We start from the raw sequence: 22,174 nt of genomic DNA on the forward strand, positions 1-22,174 counted from the left end.
CATGGTTGTTAGGTTCTAAACCAGTAGAGACTCCTATGGAATTCAATGCCAAGTTGAATGTTAATGCAGGTGAAGAGTTTGATGATCCTGGAAGATACAGGAGGTTGGTGGGAAAGTTGAACTACCTGACCATTACCCAACCAGATATATCATTTGCTGGGAGTATAGTGAGTCAACATCATCAGATTCCTCATTGGGAAGCAGTTCTAAGGATTGTTAGGTACCTGAAGGGTGCTCCAGGTCGTGTTTTGCTATACCGAAGTGGTAGGACCCTTGAGATAGCAGGATACAAAGATGCTGATTGGGATGGTTTCTATATCAGACAGGAGATCAACTATGGGGTATTGTACCTTCCTTAGTGGCAATCTTGTAACTTGGAAGAGCAAGAAACAAACAGTGGTGGCAAGGAGTAGTGTAGAAGCTAAGTACATGGCTATGGCTCATACCACATGTGAACTAGTATAGTTGAAGAACTTGCTACAAGAGATGGGGTTCTCGGTTGATAAACCCATGAAACTACACTGTGATAACCAAGTTGCTGTTCATATCTCTTCCAACCCAGTCTTTCATGAGAGAACTAAGCATATTGAGGTTGATTGTCACTTCGTAAGAGAGAAAGTGATAAGTGGAGTGATAACCACATCTCATGTGAGCTTAGGAAATCAGTGGGCAAATCTCTTTACAAAGGGATTGTCTCGGGGCAGAGTAGATTATATTTGTGACAAGCTGGGACTATATGACATATACTCTCCAGCTTGAGGGGGAGTGTTAGAATACACGAATCAGGGGTATTTTGGTCATTTTGGTTTATCTGTTTGAGAGTGAAAGGTCTATTTTATTTAAGTTTAAGTTATGTGTCCCATCTTTCATGAGGGACAATATGGTCTTTCTTGTAACTCTATTATTTGAAATAAATACAAGTGGATCGGCTAGGGAGGACTGATTTTCTTCTTCTTAATCTGGTTGAACCCTTCTTCTCTTCTTCTTCTTCTTCTTCTTCTTCTTCTTCTCTACTTTAACTTAGAATCGAATAGGGTTTTCTTACAATATAAATATATAACATATATAATATATTTATAAATATATTATCATAAATATAACATAATTATATATTTATATATATATATAATGAATATATATATATATATATATATATATATTTACATATAATATATAGAAAATATGTGGCATATATTAAATATATATAAAATATATATATCGATCAGTTCAATTAACTATCGGTTTTCTGTAGGTTAACTGAAAATCGAATCGGTCCTTCGGTTTTTCAAAAATTCCAAATCGTTCGGTTCAGTTAACCGCATTTTGCAATTTGATTTTCTCAGTTCAGTTTGGTTTTTCGGTTTTTCATGGACACCCCTACAGAACATAGGCTCTTGGTTATCAGTTCTTGGGAAGAAAATGAATAGCATTTTGGAGGATATTTTAATAAATCTACTCTAAATAGATAGGCTTAAGGGCAAAATAGGCATTTAAAAAACAAACACGTTATGTTGGCTTTTTTGTTAGGAAGGGAGATAGTTGCATATTTTTCTAAAAAGTAAAAGGAGGTTTTTGATAAAATGAAAATATAGGCGAGGTTTTTGCTAAAGCGAAAACATAGGGGAAGTTTTTATGATTGTTAGAAAATTCAGGGGAGGTTTATGTATTTTACCCTATTATTTTCTTAAAAGGGTAAATTTCTTAAACTATTTTTATGGTTTAGCTAATTGACTAAGTGTACCCTTTGAAAATTGACTAACGCTATCCCTACTGTTTCTAACAATTGACTAATACTTTCCTTACCGTTAATGTTCCATCATAAACCATTCAAATGTGTATCAAGTGACTGCTATAACTTCCCAAATACCCAATTTACCCTTATCATAACTTCCAACACCGACACCGGTTCCAACGAAATATCTCATTGTCCCCTTTGGCACCGGCACTGACATCTTTGGCATTGGCATCCAAAGCAGATATGGATGTTTAGGCAACGACTTATCGATCTATAAGCGTAATTTCTCTACTCTCAGCTCTGGTTCTCTCAGAAATCATCATTCACCAAAACCAATCATTGCCAATCCAATTTGTTCCTATGCATGGAGGTGGTTGTGGTTAGCGAGCTTGGTGTGCCTAGTGAGGCAATTTCAAAGGGAGAATAGTATGGAAGAACTTATGGGTGGCATAACATATAAGTCTCGATTTTTTTTTTTGAGGGTTGTAGGAATTGGATGAGATGAAGAAATGGTTGAAGGAGATGGAAGAAGAAGTAGCTGCTCTTCGTGAGATGCTGGCTAAAGTTGAGAGGTGCCACCGACAGAACCACCTATGTTCTTATCCGTCCCAGTTCAATCAGTCCTTCCAAGGCCAAACTCATCGAAGCCTTCCGAGACAAAGGAACCATCATCCTACACGGTACCATGGATGACCGTGATTTAATGGAGAAGATATTAAAAGATCACAAAATTGATGTGGTGATATCAGCTTTAGGAGGGGAGTGCATCTAAGGCCAGCTCACCCTCATTGATGCCATTAGCTTCGTCAGAACTACTAAGAAATTTATGCCATATGAGTTCGGGCATGACATAGATAAGCTATTAATAGTGAATAAGCGAGACAAATCGGAGCTCCTTCAGTTTTCTTTTAAGGGATCACCTTCCTCTTCTTTGCAAGTCCAGCCTCCAAGAAGAAGTTCAAGAGTAGGACCAACAACATTGGGCAAACGTCTCTTATCGTGTCAACATCCCAATACCCACCAAGCACCTCATTGTGCTCATCACCTTCTGGATCTTCAGTTCATTTCCTTTCTCTTTGTTTGTTCTAATTGGAAAAGGAGATACCATTGTTGAGGCATCTGCTCCGCTTGGTTACGCCCGTCACTCACCTTGGAAGCATTTGGGTGCACCTGGTGAGCCATTCCGAAGGGGCAAATTTTCCTGCCGAAGGGAGAAGGGGAGTTCTTCCTATCGGAGGGGCAAATTTCCCCTTTTCTCTATTTTATTTTGAAAATTTAAAGAAGAAATAGTAGGGGTAATGTTAGTCAATTTTCAAACAGTAAGGGTATACTTAGTCAACCAGCTAAACCATAAGAGTGGTTTAAGAAATTTACCCTTTTTTAAATCAATGGTTCAGGGGTGAAATGAACCAGGAAACATGGCCCGGTGATGGGTTAATCGGTTCAACCACCCGATTCAACTGAGGTTGGAAAACGTTGACGACAAGAGCTCGTTGTCCATTCTGAAGCAGCCTTCGAAGGTGTCGCGATTTCAGGTGAACCCGCAGGACTGTTATGCGAGCTCGATCCGGAGTACCGTAGAATCCTTGACGTTAGCTGTAATTCCAATGTACTGATTACTGAACTCATCAAACTTCTACTCCCACATGGTAGCTCTCACTATGCTATACAGAAAATGCAGGATTTCTCTGAATCTGAAAAGGTCTGCGTTTCTGCAAAAAATGCTGAAGCGTCTATTGCCGCCGTGGAGAAGATAGGGTTCAAAATCGGGCAAAGAGTTCACAGCGTCGGTGATTATCGGAGAATTGGGATGGTGATGTACATCGGACCCGTTGAAGGCTATTCGGGGATCTGGGTCGGTGTTGATTGGGATAATGGAGAAGGAAAACACGATGGGTCCATTAATGGAGTTCGGTATTTCCAGGCGAAAGGCGAGAAATCGGCTTCCTTCGTCCGGCCCCAGAACTTGAGCGGAGGTATCTCATTTGTAGAGGCACTTGAACTCCGATACCGAGGCAATTCCACCAAGGAAGAGGAGGGTATGCAAGGAAATCCAACTCAAGTATGAATTTTCTTGTAATCAAGTATGCTTAAAATGAAAACCGGTGATTTCTTGCTTTTTTTTTTTTCTCCTTTTTAATATTAATGAAAGCTGTGATTTCTTTCTGGTAATCAAAATTTAATTTTCTTCATTATGGCATGGTTGATCTTCATTTATATCAACATGCCATCCAGTCCACCCTTCCCAAGATCTCATATAGCTGGGAGCAGCATTGGATAATGTCCCTCTTTGAGAGCTTTGTGATTCCAAGAAATTAAACTCCAAATAATTCTACAGGGAAGCTAAGACTCCCTTTTTATTACTATGATTATTTTTTTTTTAAATATGATATTACTATGATTTTCATCACAGTAAATCGTGGTCTTACTATGAATAGCAATTACAGGAATTACTTTAGGTAATAAGCTTGATAATTACCATATATAGTAATTTTAAATTTTAATACGAAAAGTAAATTTCTAGAAAATTGACATTTAACTCAATTTCTAAGACACTAACAGCTAAAAATACCAAAGTACAAACAAACAGAAAATTATGAACTTGCTACTGTCTCAAGAAAATGAAGAATCTTGATATCCATTTTCTAAGGATTCTTTCTCTGCTTTCATGTCTGCATCAAAAGGTTATGAAACCTTTAGGGCATTTATTTTTAGGTGATGGAGATTTTACTAAAGCTGCATTTAGGACATTGAAAGAAGATAGGTTAAATGAAGCTTTCAGGCAATGTTAGATGAGTAAAAGGTAGCTCTCGGGGGCTAAAAGTTTTACCACTAGCTTTGTAGAAGCACAAATGGGTAGAGAGGCACATGTTTGGCCTTATCTTTTGTAGAAATTACAGATATTTTATCTTTCCTAGGAAGACTTCCCAGCACAGGGCTTGCACTTTGGGTGGGATAGGCTTACTCCAAATCTCTTTCACTGGAAAGTTCTCCCCCAAATCATTGGAAAGTTGGAGAGTATTAAAAAAATAAGCACAAGTAAAAGAACCACCAGGAGAGGCTGACCAGATTCTCTACAAGGAGTAAAGATTGCACATGACTTAATTTGGTGTTTTAGGGATGAGATGAAGAAATTCAAATGGTTTACTAGAGGCATGAACCGTAGGACAAATTGGTGAGGACTGAGGAGGTTGGCTAATGGGATGGCAGATGCTTTAGCTAAGCAAGGGGCGAATGCAAATCAATTGTATTGGGCACAGTTCTAATTTGTTTATTTCCTTTATGTTATAGTGTGGGGTCACATCTTATGCCTCTCCAAGGGATGCTTGTACTGTTTCATTTAATTCTCTAATAAAATTTCACTTATCAAAGAAAAAAATGACAGAATAGTCCTCCCTTATTTGGGCTTGTGACCTACAGTGTTAAGACAAGCTACCACTAGCAAGTTTAACATGCTATATATGTAAAGTTCAAAAAATAAAACCGGAAATTTATTTTGGATTGATTAATACGATACTTTACCTTTTTCAAAAAAACAGAGTTTATGGAATTAGTACTTAGAGAGTGAGTTAACAATTACAAAAATTTAAACCAGGAGGCCAGGATGTTGTCTGAACATGATCCTTTGGGTAATGTGGATGAGCTGCCAGATTAAGGTGGCTGAGTGTTGGTTGTTTAAAGGTGTTGGAAATTGTTTAGCTAAGCTGGGTATTGGGTGGAGTGAATGATTTGTTGTCTGTGGCAATTGAAGGACTATGCTTCTGTTTTTTTTTTTTTATCTGTAACTATGTGTTTTATTAAAATTCAGATTCAGATTGTAAACATTTTATACAATTTGATGATGGGACTGTTGATCCCTTGTCTTCACTCTATTCATCTCTCATTACAATGTAGCCCAAAATAATTGCTGTCTCAATGCCCCTTGTTTTGCTAATCCATCAGCTAGCCCATTTGCACTTCTACGGTCCCATTTAAATTCAGCCTCGACCTCCTTGGCAATCTTCTCCACTTCCCTAATCACATGTTTAAACGTCCATGGGGTGTGGCTGCTATTTGTTGCCCATGAAATTACTGCTTTTTACTCCCCTTCCACTTCAACATGTCGCATCCTAGTTGTTTGGCTAGCTTTAACCCTTGTAATAATGCCAGTGATTCCTACCTTCTTCTTTGCTTATTAACCTTTTTTTTTTTTCCTTTGTTTGGTTTGTGGAAGACTGTTGCTAATAAGATTGTATTGTCAGTAAGGTTTTTTCTGATGATGGTGGAGGCAGTTTACTCATAATTTAATAATGGTTATGGCACTAAACAGAATGGAATGGCTGGCTATACAGGATTCATATAGCCAGCCCTATATGGTTGGGGTAATTGTTAGATGATGATGATAGTGGTGGTAGTGGTGGTTGGAGTATGGTTTGTTAGATGCTTTATTTATTTTTTGTTTGGGGGTTCAGTGGTGTTGCATGGTTGCTTGGGCTGTGTATACTACTTGTATACATTTTTTGTTCTTTTAATGATTTTGTTTTTTGTTTACTATAAAAAGTAGAGCTCTAGGTGCTTTGTAATGATTTCTTAAGTACACTTTGTATTTTGAATTCATTTGTTCTTTCTCAGTTTAGCATGAACCTTTTAATTTTGCATCTATCTTTCTTCTGTTAGAATTATGAGGGTGCTTTCGTTAATTGTTTTGTAATCCTTTCCTCCAAACATAAATTGTTTGGATCTTTTATTTTATTTTTTTGTTATGATTGTCTGAATATGAATATAATGCTTCTGATTTTTTTTTTGTCCTAGATGAAATGTATGTACTTTCAGAAAGAAACAAGCGAGTAGCTATAGAACTTGTTGGAAAAAATAAAGTTCAAGACAAGTTAAGTAGATTTGAAGAATTGAAAGGTGCATCACTGTCTTATTTAGGTGTTAGTTCAACTGGTCCCCCAGGTCAGATCAGCGCCATAGTTCCAAGTAAGTAGCTGGCCTTTTTAACATTGTTACAGTTGTTACAGTACACTTTCAACTTTAAATGATGTGCAAATGCTTTTTTTTTTTTTTCCGATTACCTTCCAAAGTTCAATGATGGCATTTCTTTTCATTTATTAATGGTGCAAATAATCTTTGTATATGATGCTTTCATTTGATCCATTTTTGTTATGTAATGAATATGTAATTAATGATGTTTAAATTCCATATTACTAAATCATAATTATTCTATACAAAAGAATCTCCTTAATAATGTTAAATATGTTTGCCTTTCTCCTTTGTGGAAGACAAGAATTTGTCTTCCCAATTCAAGAGGTCTCTTCTCTTGTGCATCCTTCTTCAAAATACTTCAAAATACTACTATATTTTTCAAAATACTATTATTCTAGACAAAAGAATCTCCTTAATAATTTTTCTTTTCTTCTTTTCTTCTTTTCTTCTTTTCCTATAACAAAAATAAGGGTTCAGCCCCTATATTTTTTGAATTTTCTTTTCCTTCTTTTTTTTTCTTCTCATGAATATGTTGATTTTCTATACTTTAACATGAACTCTATACTTTTCTTATGAAAATTATGAATAATTATTAAGGAAATATGGCTATGGTACCTAGGGAACTACCCTAGGATCTATGTTTTCTATATAAAAAAATCCATCGCCTAGGTGACTAGGCAACAAGGTGCCCCCCCTGACGCCCAGCCTCACCTTGGCGCCTTGAAAACTATGATCTGATTTTCCATTGAAAATAGAAAGAAAATCCTAGACTTCAGTCGATGCCCTGGTCAGCAGATAAATCTTCCTTGATCAGACACTATGAATCCAACAATCTGTCTTCACATCACCTACCACATACCTTTCTGGACTGCTACCTTTCACTATTCATGTTCTTGCAAAGAGTAGTAAAGTCAATATTCTCTACTCTGATAGCAACTCAATGAGAGACTTAATGGTTAAATGAATAAAAGAAAGAAGAAAAAGAAATTGATGAGAAAGGAGAAGAGAAGAGAAAGGAGAACAGGTCAAATGAGAAGAGAATAGAGTCTCAGCCATATGATTGGTCCACCTGTTCTTATTTATACTCATTTGAGAGTAAAATTACAATTTCTGCCCCTGTTATGTAATTAAGAAAAAAATGCAATAACTGTCACAAGATTCTCTATCTCTTCACAATTAATGTTGTTGATGTCCTTATGAGGCAAAGCTCTATCTAATATACCTGGATATCTGTACAGGGGTGTTGTATTGTGTACATAATTCCAATTTTAGTGAATTTCGTGTCAAGAAGTTTGTCCATTCATGTCCTTGCCACATCTGTGTAACATCAAGTTCATTTCTTGATTTCATCTTTATTTTTTATTTTTTTTTATCAGTAACGGAAAGCTTTCATTAATTTATATAAAGAAGATTGAAATACAAGGGTTGGGGGAGGTAAACCCTCTTACCCCCCCAACAATAAAATTACATAGTAGCCCAAAACAATTGGCTTCTTCCCACCCCCTGTTTGGCCAAAGCATCTGCAAATGAATTAGCACATCTTTTGACCCACTGGACACACACATCCATTCCTTGGGTCAGCCACTTAAAATGCCTTTTCTCATTAATGTATGCCCATAACCCATCGTTTGCCTTTTTTATCCAGCCAATTACCACTTGTGAATCTCCTTCTATAATCAACTTATTTATATTTAACTCCTTAGCCCTTTTGACTCCCTCCAGAAGGGCCAAAGTTTCTGCTCTCAAGGAAATTTCTTCATCTTTATTTTCATGTCATGTGTGAGAGTAGTGATGAAATTTCTTCTTCCATTTATTTATTAGTATGGTATTGGAGTAATCTTTAGCTAATTTCCTACCTCTCATCCCATTATCTCTCATCCTTTTTGCTTCCTTTCTGAAATTTATCATTGTACACCAGATAGTTTAACCACCTTTGAACCTTGACTATTTATATTTTTCATGGTAAATTGTGGGAAGGATACTAATGGCATTGTGGTTTACTCTATCATGTGTTTATTCAGATATGAAGGAGCTTGATTTGACTGGAAATTTGCTTTCAGAATGGAAAGTACGTCACTGTTGAGAAATTATATATTTGAGATGTGCCAAGTCAACATGACATTTAATTTTTAATAATTCTCAATGGTTTTATTTATTTATTCTTATGTATATAATCTTTTAGCATATATTTTCTCCATCTATCACCATACACTTCTGTTGTGTCATTTCAGTAATGTAACTCATGCATCTGGTTATGGCTGTATAACTAATATGTGGTTCCATGTGGGTAGTTTTTCCTGAAAAAACTTGTGAAAAAATGGTTCAGACAAGATAATGTCTAGCAGTTGTAGAAAGTTGAAAACAGTCCTCTTGAAGTATAGGACTGCTTGTGATTAGATGCAAAACCAGAAAACTGAACAAGAGAAGATTAAGAAGTTGAGAGAGAGGGAGCTGGCGGCAATGAGAGTTGGAGAGTGAGAGGTTCGAACTAAACCTCCCTCTAACACTCTAAACATTTTATTAAGTTACATCTTTAAAATATTACAGAGAGGCCCTTGAGTGGGCAAGAAATTACAAGCACAAAACATTACAGAGTATGGGCCCAGAATAAGGCCCATTACAGAGGGAAACATAAACATAACATGAAAAAACAGTCTATGGGCCATTCGGCCCATCTCCTCTACACTCCCCCTCAAGTTGAGCATAGATGTTAATCATGCCCAGCTTGCCAGTGTCATGTTGAAGCCTTGCCTTGGAAATACCCTTGGTGAGGAAATCTACCAATTGTCCTTCCGAAGTAATGAATGGAAGACACTTCACCGGAAGAGACTCTTTATTGAATAGTGTCTATCAACCTCAATATGTTTGGTTCTATCATGTTGTACGGGATTGTGAGCAATGTTGATGGGTTTGTCATGATCAATCCCAAGTTCTTCCATTAAGGACCTTAGCCACAACAATTCCGAGACTCCATGTGCCGTGGCTCTATACTCTGCTTTTGCGGAGGATCGGGCCACAACTGATTGTTTCTTACTCCTCCAAGAGACAACATTACCAGCCACCAGACTGCAATACCCTGAAGTAGATCTTCTATCATCAATATTTCTAGCCCAATCAACATCAGTATAGGCTTCAAGTTTCAGATGACCATGCTTGGTAAATAGAATTCCTTTTCCTGGAGAGCCTTTCAGATAGCACAAAATCTGTTCTGCTGCTGCCATATGAGTATCTTTAGGAGCATGCATGAACTGGCTAATACAACTGACAACATATGCAATATCTGGCCTAGTCATGCACAGGTACAGAAGCTTCCCAAGAAGTCTTTGAAAGGCCCCTTTGTGTTCCAACAATGTTCCATCCGAAGTTGAAAGTTTGTGACTCATATCAATGAGAGTTGCAACTGGTCTAACAAATCAAGGACATATTTCCTCTGGGAAATAAGAATCCCATCCTTGGATCTAGCAACTTCTATGCCAAGGAAGTATCTCAACTCCCCCAGATCCTTAATCTCAAATTCTGTATGGAGGAAAGACTTAAGGGCCCATGTCTAAGGCATCATCACCAGTCACTATAATGTCATCAACATACACAATGAGATACACTGTTAGAGATCCACTTTTCTTCACAAAGAGAGTATGATCTGACTGTGTCTGAACATAGCCAAATTTAACAAGTGCAACTCTAAATCTCTCAAACCAAGCTCTAGGAGATTGTTTGAGGCCATAAAGTGATTTCTTCAATTTGCATACCTTTCCTTGCATATCTTTCCCATACATTCCTGGAGGGAGACACATGTAGACCTCCTCATGTAATTCACCATTCAGAAATGCATTATTTACATCTAACTGATAAAGAGACCAATCAAAGTGATCTGCTAGAGATAAAAGAACCCTCACAAATGTCATTTTGGCAACAAGGGCAAAGGTCTCCAGGTAGTCAATCCCATATGTCTGTGTGTAGTCTTTTGCAACAAGTCTGGCCTTGTACCTCTCAATATTCCCATCAGCCTTGTATTTAATGGTAAAGACCCACTTGCGCCCAACTGGATCATTCCCTTCAGGCAAATCCACCACCTCCTAAGTATCATTCATGTGTAGAGCATCCATTTCAGACTTCATGGCATCTCTCCATTCTGAAATCCCAAGAGCTTCTGACACAAACCTAGGAATGGGGTTAGAAGAAACTGAAGAGAGGTAAGCAAAGTATAAAGGAGAAAGTAGATCATAGGAAAGGTGTTTGGAAGTGCAGTGTGCAGTGCACTTCCGCTTTCCTTTCCTAACAGCAAAGGGGACATCAAGATCTGGGAATGATGGTTCCAAAGGGGCTGAAGCAGTACCTATTATCTCATCTGTGATTGGGAGTGTATGAGCCTCATCTGTTGTAAGGGAAACAACTTGCTCATTCCTGGATCTTTGCCTTTGATACACTTTGGGGTTATGGATAGGACGAGGAGGTAAAGAAATAGGAGCACTAGGGCAAGATGAATGAAGTGGCTGATCCTCCTTTGATTCATTTTGTGTGGATACAGGCTTGTCAAGTGACTCAACTGGGACAGGAAGAGGAAGAGCAAATACTTGTGACAAACTCTCCCCTTGTTGACAGTGTCCTTCCTGAGAGGAACTATAAAAAGGAGAAAGCTCATCAAAGGTAACATCAATAGAGACATGCCGAGTGCCAGTCTTTGGATCAAAACAACAATAACCCTTTTGTGTGGGGAAATAACCAAGGAAGATGCACTTGTGGGCTTTTGGTTCAAACTTATGCCTCTGGGCACTTGGAATGTGAACATAACAAGTACAACCAAACACACGAAGAGGAATAAGAAAAAGATCCCTATCTGGATGAAGAAGACTGAAGGGGGATTTAAACCCTAAAACCTTGGATGGCATACGGTTTATAAGATAGGTAGCAGTAAGAAGAACATCACCCCAAAATCTTGTAGGAACATGTGAGGCAAACAAAAGGAGTCTGTAGGCTTGACAGTTTCCTTGCTAGCACCATCAGCTAAGGTGATTTTGTCATGACTAGGAAGCAAATCATACGAAACAAACAAAGTGGAAAGGTTGGTCATGTGATCAGAAACACCTGAATCTATGATCCAAGCGGTATTGGGATTACCTGAGGTGGATGCATGGTTAGCAGAAGCTCTTATACCTGAGTGAGCAAATGCGGTGGTGGCTGAACTTCCAGAAGGGTTGGATGATGAAGTTACACCTTCAAGCTGGCTGATCATCTTTCCAAATTTCTCATACTTAGCTTTCATGGCTGTCAACTGTGCACAAACAGACTCAACCTCTGTATCTGTACCTGTGGCTGCATGTGCACTTCCTGTCTTTCTACTATCATTTTTCTTCTGGAATCGGATAGGTATAAGACTGGGATGCAATTTCCAGCACTTGTTCTTGGTGTGTTTCAACTTCTTGCAATATTCATAGACCACTTCCTTCTTTCCTATGCCACTGGGAGCTCCTATAATCCCTTTGGGTTTAACCCCCATATTTGCAAAATGATCATTAGTGCTGACTCGTTGAACCTGTACTTGCCTTCTACTTTCTTCACTGCTGACTAAAGCATATGCTTGTGACAATGAAACACTTTCCTTGGACAAAATGTTCTGCTTTGTGATGTCATATTCAGGATTCAGCCCTGTTAGGAACTCAAAGACCCTATTCCTTTCTACTAATTTCCTGTATGTTTCAGCATCATTGGGGGTATCCCATGTCACAGCCTCTATTAGATTAATCTCTTGCCATAGAGATTTCAGGGTTGAGAAGTATACTGCAAGTGATTTCTCCCCCTGCCTTAGATTCTTCACATCACTCCTCAGTTTATATGCTCTGGCAACATTCAATTTTTGGGAGTAGGTTTCTGCAACACTATCCCAGATTTCCTTAGCCGAGTTCATCCTAAGATAGTGTTGACTAATCTGTGGCTGCATTGAATTCACAAGCCACCCAATCACTGTGTAGTTTTCTTGCATCCATCTCTCATAAGATGGATCATTCTCTGGGGGAGCTTTCTTGCTCCCATAAATATACCCCCATTTTCATCTGCTACAAATATGGATTTTCACTGATTGTGACCATGCCAAGTAGTTGCACCCATCAAGTTTAACTGTAGTTACAGCCAACATAGAATCGGCTGGGGTCCCCAAAGTCTGTCCATATTCAGCAACACTCTTGCTTTCAAGGTCCGAGGAATCCATCATGCAAAGGCTCCATTAAGGTTTTTATAAGTTTTCCAAGGTGCAAGGAATCTTGAAGAACTTAGTTTGAGCTGAATCGGCAACAACAACCAACTCACAAAAAACAGTTCAATCTTGATAACCGTGACAGTCCAGCTCGGTGGCAACACTTTCTAGAGTAAGAGATACTATTTCATCCTTCAAGGGGCAACCAGCAGACCTCCAAACACAAAGTATTTTAGGTCCCCAACAACCGTTGTCCCAAAGGGAAGAAATAACAGTCCACAGTCCTTAAGAGGCTTTTTGACAAACACTCTGTGTGCAGTAGTTAACACCCTACTGTTAACTAGTAGGAACCACTTCAATAATGTTTTGTATAGGTCCAAAACAAAGGCTGGACATAATTTCTAGACTAGTACCACTGAGTCCAAATCAGTTTCAGCAACTTGAAATCTCTGAGTTGAATCAGTCCAGCAACAGCCGAACAGTAGGGCAGAATGGAGAAGGGTTTCGAATACTTTAACAGCTCTCCCAAGCAACGAAAATAACCCAAAAATAACTGAGATAACTTACAGTAAGTGAATCTCTGATTTGAACTTCAAACCAGGCCGAACACCTTTCTGTCTGATTTCAAATCAGGCCGAACACCTTGCTCTCTGATTCTTCCTGGTCACCGAACTATTCTCCAAGTGTGTAGAGACTTGGGCACCCTCCAATGACCTCCAAGAACTAGGTGAATGACTTTAAACTTCCAGCCCTATAACATCCTCATGTAGTTGGCTGGACTAGAACCACATGAGGGTCACGCCAAGCTCTAGCCCGCTCTGATACCAAGTTGAAAACAATCCTCTTGAAGTATAGGACTGCTTGTGATTAGATGCAAAACCAGAAAACTGAACAAGAGAAGATTAAGAAGTTGAGAGAGAGGGAGCTGGCGGCAATGAGAGTTAGAGAGTGAGAGGTTCGAACTAAACCTCCCTCTAACACTCTAAACATTTTATTAAGTTAATCTTTGAAATATTACAGAGAGGCCCTTGAGTGGGCAAGAAATTACAAGCACAAAACATTACAGAGTATGGGCCCAGAATAAGGCCCATTACAGAGGGAAACATAAACATAACATGAAATAATAGTCTATGGGCCATTCGGCCCATCTCCTCTACACAGAAGAAAGGCTGCAATGTTAGGTCAAAGAAATAATAGAAAAAGAAGAAGAAAGAAGAAAGAGTAGGAGAAAGAGAAGTTGGCCAGTGAGAAAAACTAATCTCCCAAGCCCAACCAACCCATATTTATATATTACTAAAGTTGCATACGAAGACTATAGTTTACCTAATTAAGTACGGGATACAAACAAAATAGACTAGTTACACTTCATTAAATAAAAGAGAAAAGACTAAAGCACCCTCAACAGGTCAGCCACTAACACTTCCCATCAAGCTGGAGTATATATATCATATAGTCCTAGCTTGTTGCATATGTAATCCATCCCAAGGTTTAAAGTGTTGGTGCCAGTGCAAATGTCAGTGTCCAAATATAAGAAACATGTTAGAAATGTTGGAAATATTGTAAAACTATAGACATGGTGGAAACATTGTAAGATATGTTAAATATAGAATGACATTTTATGAAATGATAAAAGAAGCATTGACATGCCTTTTTAAGTTATTATCTTCTTCCAAATCATAAAACAAAGCTAAAAGAACTAAGGTCATAGACAAGAGAATACGTTCTGAAGTTGCCCTGTAAACCTTAAGATTAAGAGCTTCATTATAGAATGAGTTAAAGAAAAACTTAAACTCAGAAAATGTAAATAGTTGTAATAGAACAACCAAAAAAATCTATTACACAAACCAAAAAGTGATATTTAACTTTATGTTTGAAATGAATGTTGGGCTGGCTCAAAGTGGTAATTATGTAGGTTAAGTGGGCATTAACATTGTTACTCCACATATCTACAATATTGTCACCAACTTATGTTATAATACTATCTCTTGTGCTCTACATAGTGCTGGTAGTGTTCACTAGGGAATATGTCGATTCCAGTAAAATTTCATGCCACCACCCATGGAAGTGGAAATGGGAATATGACATGGAAACTATCTCTTGTACTCCACATAGTGCTGGTAGTGTTCATTGGAGATTTCAAGTCGCTACCCATGGAAATGGAAATATGTTGTGGAAATATTAGGGAAATAACGGACACTTTAAACCATGATCAACTCTTTGTTGATTCAAGCCCCTATTAAACAGGTCTACCCATTGATTTTCGAAGCTCACATGCACAATATCAATTACTCCATTGAGAATCTTTTCCCTTACAAATGACAGTTAACCTCTAATGCTCGGTCCTCGATTCAGTCATAGGTGTTTGGGGTAAACCAGACCCTTAAAGAATGGGGGCATTTGCTTGGCTGGTATCAATGGGCAGCATTGTCACTCAAGACAAGTTGAGAAAAAGAGGTTCACTTTCCAAACAGTTGTGTTTTATGTATCTTTGAGGAGGAGAATATTCTTCATCTGCTGGCCCAATGCAGTTTTTTGAAAGGAAATTGGAACTGGTCCAAGAGTTCATGGGAGGAGGAATCAATATTCTTCATTTGCTGGTCCAAGAGTTCATGGGAACACTAAAGCCAGAATCATATGGAGCTGCATTCCACTTGCTGTTTGCTGGGAGGTATGGAAGGAGAGAAACAAAAGAATATTTGAAGGGAAGGTGAAAAGCAATGAAGAATTAGGGGCGATCATCATCATCATCTGCTAAAAGATAATTGCTGGTTTCTAATCCTTCCAGAATTTGAAGGCCTGGGAAAAGAAGACTTTGGCTTGGAATTTTGGTGTACTTTGAATTTTGATCACTGTATTTTGGCTTAGCGGTTCTTTTTTTTTTTGTCATTTATTTCTTCGGGATCCAGTTTTGTATATGGGTTGGTGACATCTTGTCAGATGTACTTTATTTAGTTATCTTCAAAAGAAAAAAAAAATACTAACTTGACTTACTCTAAAGATAAAAGATGGCCCAATGATGGAACAAGTGACTTAAGTGCTTGAAGAGATGAATGACCGAGCTTACAATGCCACTGGATAGGTGTGAATTGGATGCTACCACTGAACTCATTGATTCCGTAAATAGCTTTCTTTTGGACAGTTCCCATTACTAACTAAAGAATTGGATCCTTTGCAAGTCTGGTTGTTTCTCTTGTGCTTCCTGCTTTTGTGCCCTCCCTTCCAATCCAAATTCTCCTCTTTTTCCAGTCAAGGCTGTGTGGAGTGGGCCAGTCTAACCCAAGATTGGATCTTTTTGTTGGGAGGTGTTTTCATGTGAGAATTAATGTGTTAGCATCTCCAAAGGAAAAGGCTAAATTGGTGTTTCTCTCCTCACTCATGTTCTTTGCAGCACAAGTGGTGAAGCTACATTTCATGTGCTAATCTCCTTTCTACTTGTTGGTATTTGGAAAATTTTCTCACTTTTTGATGCAGATTGATTCCTCCAAAAGATGTCACTAGCTTGTTAACATCATCTTTTCTTCTAACTGCCTAAACAAAGGGTTAAGATTCTATAGGGATGTGCAAGGGTAGCAATGCTTTGGTCAGTTTCGGAAAAAATGAAATGTAAGAAAATTTAAGGAGGCGAGACGTTCAAAATAAGCTATGAGCCTATGATTGAGATCATCATGGGGCAAGTGGTACATTTTGGTCACTATACATCTAATGACATCAGTGGTTGCTGGCAGTCTATTGCTAAAACCTCAAGCTGTAAGATCACAATAATTATTACCTAGCAGCCACTCTTAGTCTATTACATAATGTAACCAAGATGATTTTGGTGGCTGCAACTTGGGCAACTCTGAATTGTCAGGGATTGGAGGAGAGTTTAGGAGATGCAATGGAGATGTAATGGCATTTTTTTTTTCGTCCCTCTTGTAGGGTGATCACGGACTGAGCTGAGCTGGGTCTGAGCCGGGCTTTGATCTGTGATAAGTCCTATAGCCTAGGCCTTGGCCTGGCCTGGCTTGGATTCTGGGCCTGAAACATAGATTCCAGGCCTACTATTATCGATATATATATATATATATATATATATATATATAATATTTTATATGTCATAATATATGTGTATAAAATTTATTTTATACTATAAAATATAACATAAAACAACATATGCACATATGCATAAATTATGTATAAAACACATAAATATAATGGCTCCTGTACGTTGATGTATAGTGTCTCACTATACACGTATATACTTGTACATCCATATAGGGGTGAGTATTTGGTTTATTCGGTTACCAAATAAACCAAAATTTTAAAAACCGAAACGAAACCGAATTACAAGAAAACCGAAATAACCGAAACTGAAAATTTTGGTTATTTCAGTTAAAACCGAATTTCATTAACATATATAAGATATTGTATATTATAACATATAATATATAATATATATTATGAAACTAAATTTCATTATAATATACTATATATAATATACATTAATATATAAATATATAGCATATTATATACTATATGTTATATATTACATATTATTTAATGAGTTTTGGTTAATTTGGTTTTTTGGTTAACCAAATTTTTAATTCTGAAAACCAAAATTTCCAAAAACCGAATTAACTAAACCGAAATTTTCAAAAACTGAACAATTTGGGAAGAAAGAAACGCTAGAATTTTCCAAGATAAAGAGAGGTCTTTTACAGAAGTGAAGGAATGTATCTTAACCAGGACTATCCATTTTTTGAAATCCTTGGCTTCTTTCAGCTCTTTTTCATTTGATGACATCTGGAGGAATTGGGCCACAGTTGCACACACTTTTTTTAGAAAAACCAGAGCTATTACAGTTTGGGTAACTCCCCTTGAAGGTTATTTTAAACTGAATTTTGATGGAAGCAGCCAGGGTAACCCAGAACCGTCTGGCATTGGAGGAGTATTGAGGAATGAAAATGGCAACATCATATCCTTATTCTCAGGCCCGATAGGGATAGGGGACTCTACAAGAGCCGAGATGTTGGCTGCAGTACAGGGAATTCAGATTGCTAATCAACTAGGAGTGGAGAACCTATTGATTGAAGGGGATTCTAAGGTGATTGTGGGCTGGCTGTCAAATCTAGACTCAGTTGTTTGGAGTTATAGGGATCTCATAAAAAAAGTTAAATGTTTAACAAGGCACAATACATGTAGATATTAGTAGGTGGGTAGGAAGGCAAATGCCTTGCCTGATCATCTTGCTAAACAGGGGTCTACTAGGGACCATTTATTCTGGGCAGCATTGTAATTTTATTTCTGATATCTTGTAACGGTTAGGGTTGGCTGCATCTCGTGCCTCCCAAGGGATTCTTGTAAAATCTTATTCCTCTTGTTTAATGAAATCATTTTCAATTACCAAAAAAAAATCAAAAACTAAATTAACCGAACCGAAAAACCAAAACCGAAATTTTTGGTTTTAACCGAATAAAGCTCACCCCTACATCCATATAGCTTTTGAAGAAATCAATCAGTAGAAAAGAAAAAAAATAATAATCTGATTTGATAACAGTGAGAAAGAAGAGAGAAATAGAGAGATCTTAGTGAGAAGAGAAGAATAGAAAGAGAAAAAGAGATGGGGAAATGCCAATAATGATCTGGCCTCCCCACACATTATCTTATATGCTCATATAAAAGATTGATTACAATGACTAAAATGCCCTTAATGGGGGGGGCTACTGTTCATAGCATAAAACAGCTTCAAAAAAACATTATAAACTAATGGGCCTTGGGCCCAATAAGACTAACTAATGACCCAATAACACTAATGATTATAAACAAGAAAATCATAAGAAACTGCTGAATCTCAACACAATCTATACCTTACCCTTTGCTCGAAAAAATAAAAGTGTGGGCCAGGCTGGGCCTGAAGTATTGGACCCAGGACTGGTCCTGAAATTTGCAGGCCAGAGCACAAAACCCAGCCCAAGCCTGAAATTTCTGGGCTAGGCCAGGCCAGGCTTTCCATGCCGGGCTGAAAATGATAACCCCACCCTCTTGGCTATGGAAAACTACTAGCTGTTTTGCAAACCTAAAGATTAGGCAGAAATCTCTAATTTAACAATATAGTGGTGGATGGAGACTAGTAGTGGTGAGTTGGCTTAAGAAAAGCACCTTGGAGACTTGGCAGTACAAATACTTGTTGAGGGAAGTTATGACAATAGCCATGGAACTAAACACTATGGGGCCGTTTGGGAAGTCTTTTGGGAAGATCTTCTGGTAGCTTTGATAGTCAAAAGACACATTGAGCTTTTGCATTAAGATCTGAGCAGCCTGAAGCCCGTTTGGTTAAGGCGTGTCTTTCCACATGTCTTTCTACGCGAAGACGAATAGAGAAAAACGCAAAAGCTCCATTTGGAGCTTCCCGAAAATTGCCCGATTTGGGCTTTTTTGCGTCTTTTTGGCGCATCGTCTTTTATTGGCTAGATCTGCCGCAAACCAAATGGGAAAAGACCGAATCGTGGTCTGCTGGGCTTGTAAATAGCCGACAGACTGCGCGAAAAGACACGCCAAACGGGGCCTACATTCTCATGGGCTTGAGAAGCTGCAAATAGTCTGGTGGATGCTTTGGCAGGACAAGGGGTAAATAAAAAGCAATTGTATTCGGGAATGACTTGTGAAGGGAACTCATTGTAACATGTAAGGGGATTTGATATGAAGTAGGTAAAGGAAGGAGTTAAGGCATGGAATGGGGAAGGAGACAGACAAGAAGAAGTGTTAGAAGTAGAAAATTAAACTGTTGGGGATCTAGCACTGGGCTTCTTTCTCAAGGCTGTGGTTCTGGAAAAGGAGTTAAGGGTTTTCTGGAAGATCTTGGAGTGTGTATTCCCTCTTTATTTTATTTGCTTTATGATCTGATATAATTGGTTTGTGTTGCTCTGGGTGTTGTCTTAACACCTGCTGACGTTTGTATTCAACATTTTATTTTAATGCAAGGTGTTGTCTTAACCTTGCATGTATTGTTAATTTAGTTCATTGCAAATTATTTTCACAAAAATAAACTATTTTCTTCGATTTGAAATTTTGTTATTTTCTTGTAGGATGTCGGTTCCATCTGTGAAGAATTGCCAACACTAGAAGTTCTCAATTTAACTAACAATTCTATGATGCATGATATTAATGGACTTCCAATGCTGAAAAGTATCCATATTTTGGTTCTGAACAATTGTGGTATAACATGGGCACAGGTACCAATTCATATTTCTTGTTTGAATTTTCTGTTTGGCCTCTTAAATTTTTTCAGATGGATGAACAGTATCTTTTTGATTATGACAGGTTGAGATACTTAAACAATCACTCCCTGCAATTGAGGAGCTTCATTTAATGGGAAATAAATTGAGGACAATAATGGTCTGCACCTCTCCATTACAACCAATTTTCTCCAAATAGTTCACATGCTTTGAAAACCAACTCTATTGAACATAATAACTGATTGCTGATATTGGATACTATATGGATACTTTTAGAGCATGATTTTTAAATTTCCTTCACACATGTACTGAAGAGAAGATGGCTAAAAGACTAAATGGGAAACAGAGAGAGGGTTACCCATTTAAGTCTTAATAATGTGTTATTTGATTCATAACAGATGTTTACTATGTCTTTTTTGATAAATGTATAGTTATACTTCTTTTAGCAATTTGTTAAAGGTTTATTAACTAATTCCATGGTTTTAGAACTCCAAAAACATGAGCTTGTTATACTGCCAATCCCAATCCTGAATAAAGGAGGGTTGTGTCTGGTTGGCATCTAACATTTTTTTTTAAATCTATAACAGAAATTCATTAGAAATATTCAAACAATTACAAGATAGGGAGAGGTAAAGTTTCTTAACTCTCTACAGACAAAAAAAGCTATTACAATTGAGCCCAAAACAACTGGTTCCTCCTCACCCCTTGTTTTGCTAAGACATAAGCTAAACCATTTGCTGCCCTTTTAACCCAACTGAATTGCACTTCCATATCTTGAGTCATCCACTTGAATCTCTTTTTTTCATTATTGAAAGTCCAAAAACCTTTGTGCTCCTTTTGCAACCACTCCAATACCAGCTTTGAACCAGCTTCTAAAATCAGCTTTCTCACATTCACATCTTTTAACTTTTGCAATCCTTCCATGACAGCCATAACCTATTCCAATTGGGACTGAATATAGATCAATGTTCTTGCCTTCATTGTCCCTAAACACCCCTCCAGTAGCCAAGATGAACTCTATCCGGATTCTCCTTTCCTTGGCAGTAAATCTTGACTGGGATCTTCACCAATTGGACATCAAGAATGCCTTCTTGAATGGTGACTTGGAAGAGGAGGTGTACATGACCCAACCCCCAGGGTTCTGTGCCAAAGGCAGTGAACAAAAGGTGTGCAGGTTAAAAAAGTCCCTATATGGATTGAAACAATCACCTCGGGCTTGGTTTAGTAAGTTCCATGTAGCAGTCCAACAAATGGGATTCAAACAATGCCAATAAGATCATACCCTGTTTGTTTAAAAAGGTGAAGGTAAAATTGCAGCTCTTATTGTGTATGTGGATGACATAGTGATCACAGGAGATTGGGAGGCTGAAATCTAGAGACTAAGAAAATTCTTAGCCACTAAATTTGAGGTGAAGGATCTAGGCCCCTTACGATACTTTCTTGGAATTGAAGTTGCCCGCTCTCACAAGGGCATCTTTATTTCCCAATGGAAGTATGTACTAGATCTACTAGAAGATACAGGCAAGTTGGGGGTAAAACCATTTGATTCACCTATTGAACCTAATCACCATCTAGGAGACAGTCAGGGAGAGTTTTTGAAAGATGTAAAGATGTTCCAGAGACTCGTGGGAAGACTTTTGTATTTGTCTATGACCAGGCATGATATTGCCTATGCAGTGGGTGTCCTTAGTCAATTCATGCACAACCCTAGGGCAACTCACTTTGAGGCTATAGAGAGGATCTTGAGATACCTCAAGAAGTTTTCTGGAGCTGGTTTGTTGTTCTAGAAACACAGTCACTTAAAAGTGGAAGTATATATTGATGCAGATTGGGCAGGAGCAGTCAATGACCGAAAATCTACCAGTGGGTATTGTGCCTTTGTAGGAGGAAACCTTGTCACATGGAGAAGCAGAAAACAAAGTGTGGTGGCTAGATCTAGTGCTGAAGCAGAGTATAGAGCAATGGCTCATGGGGTTGCTGAAATCATGTGGATAAGAAATCTGTTAGGTGAACTGGGTTTCGCAGTAAGCAATCCTATGTCACACTCTACTGTGACAATAAAGCTGC

General features: G+C 38.0%; 1 protein-coding gene across 2 annotated transcripts in view; it reads left to right on the top strand.

The window, feature by feature from the left end:
• The first annotated feature begins 3,315 nt into the window (after positions 1-3,315).
• Positions 3,316-22,174, top strand: part of PFI (tubulin folding cofactor E / Pfifferling (PFI)) — a 77,188-nt gene continuing 58,329 nt past the window's right edge. For both annotated transcript variants that reach the window (XM_088945064.1, XM_088945065.1), the window contains exons 1-5: positions 3,316-3,774; positions 6,527-6,697; positions 8,725-8,771; positions 19,958-20,104; positions 20,193-20,267. In XM_088945064.1, the coding sequence (XP_088801190.1) occupies positions 3,411-3,774; positions 6,527-6,697; positions 8,725-8,771; positions 19,958-20,104; positions 20,193-20,267 (804 nt within the window). In that variant the 5' untranslated portion in view covers positions 3,316-3,410. The remainder of the gene's footprint in view (positions 3,775-6,526; positions 6,698-8,724; positions 8,772-19,957; positions 20,105-20,192; positions 20,268-22,174) is intronic.

The sequence above is a fragment of the Nelumbo lutea genome, chromosome 5, assembly GCF_056320005.1.
Source record: "Nelumbo lutea isolate HS-2025 chromosome 5, American lotus-T2T, whole genome shotgun sequence".
Taxonomy (NCBI): domain Eukaryota; kingdom Viridiplantae; phylum Streptophyta; class Magnoliopsida; order Proteales; family Nelumbonaceae; genus Nelumbo; species Nelumbo lutea.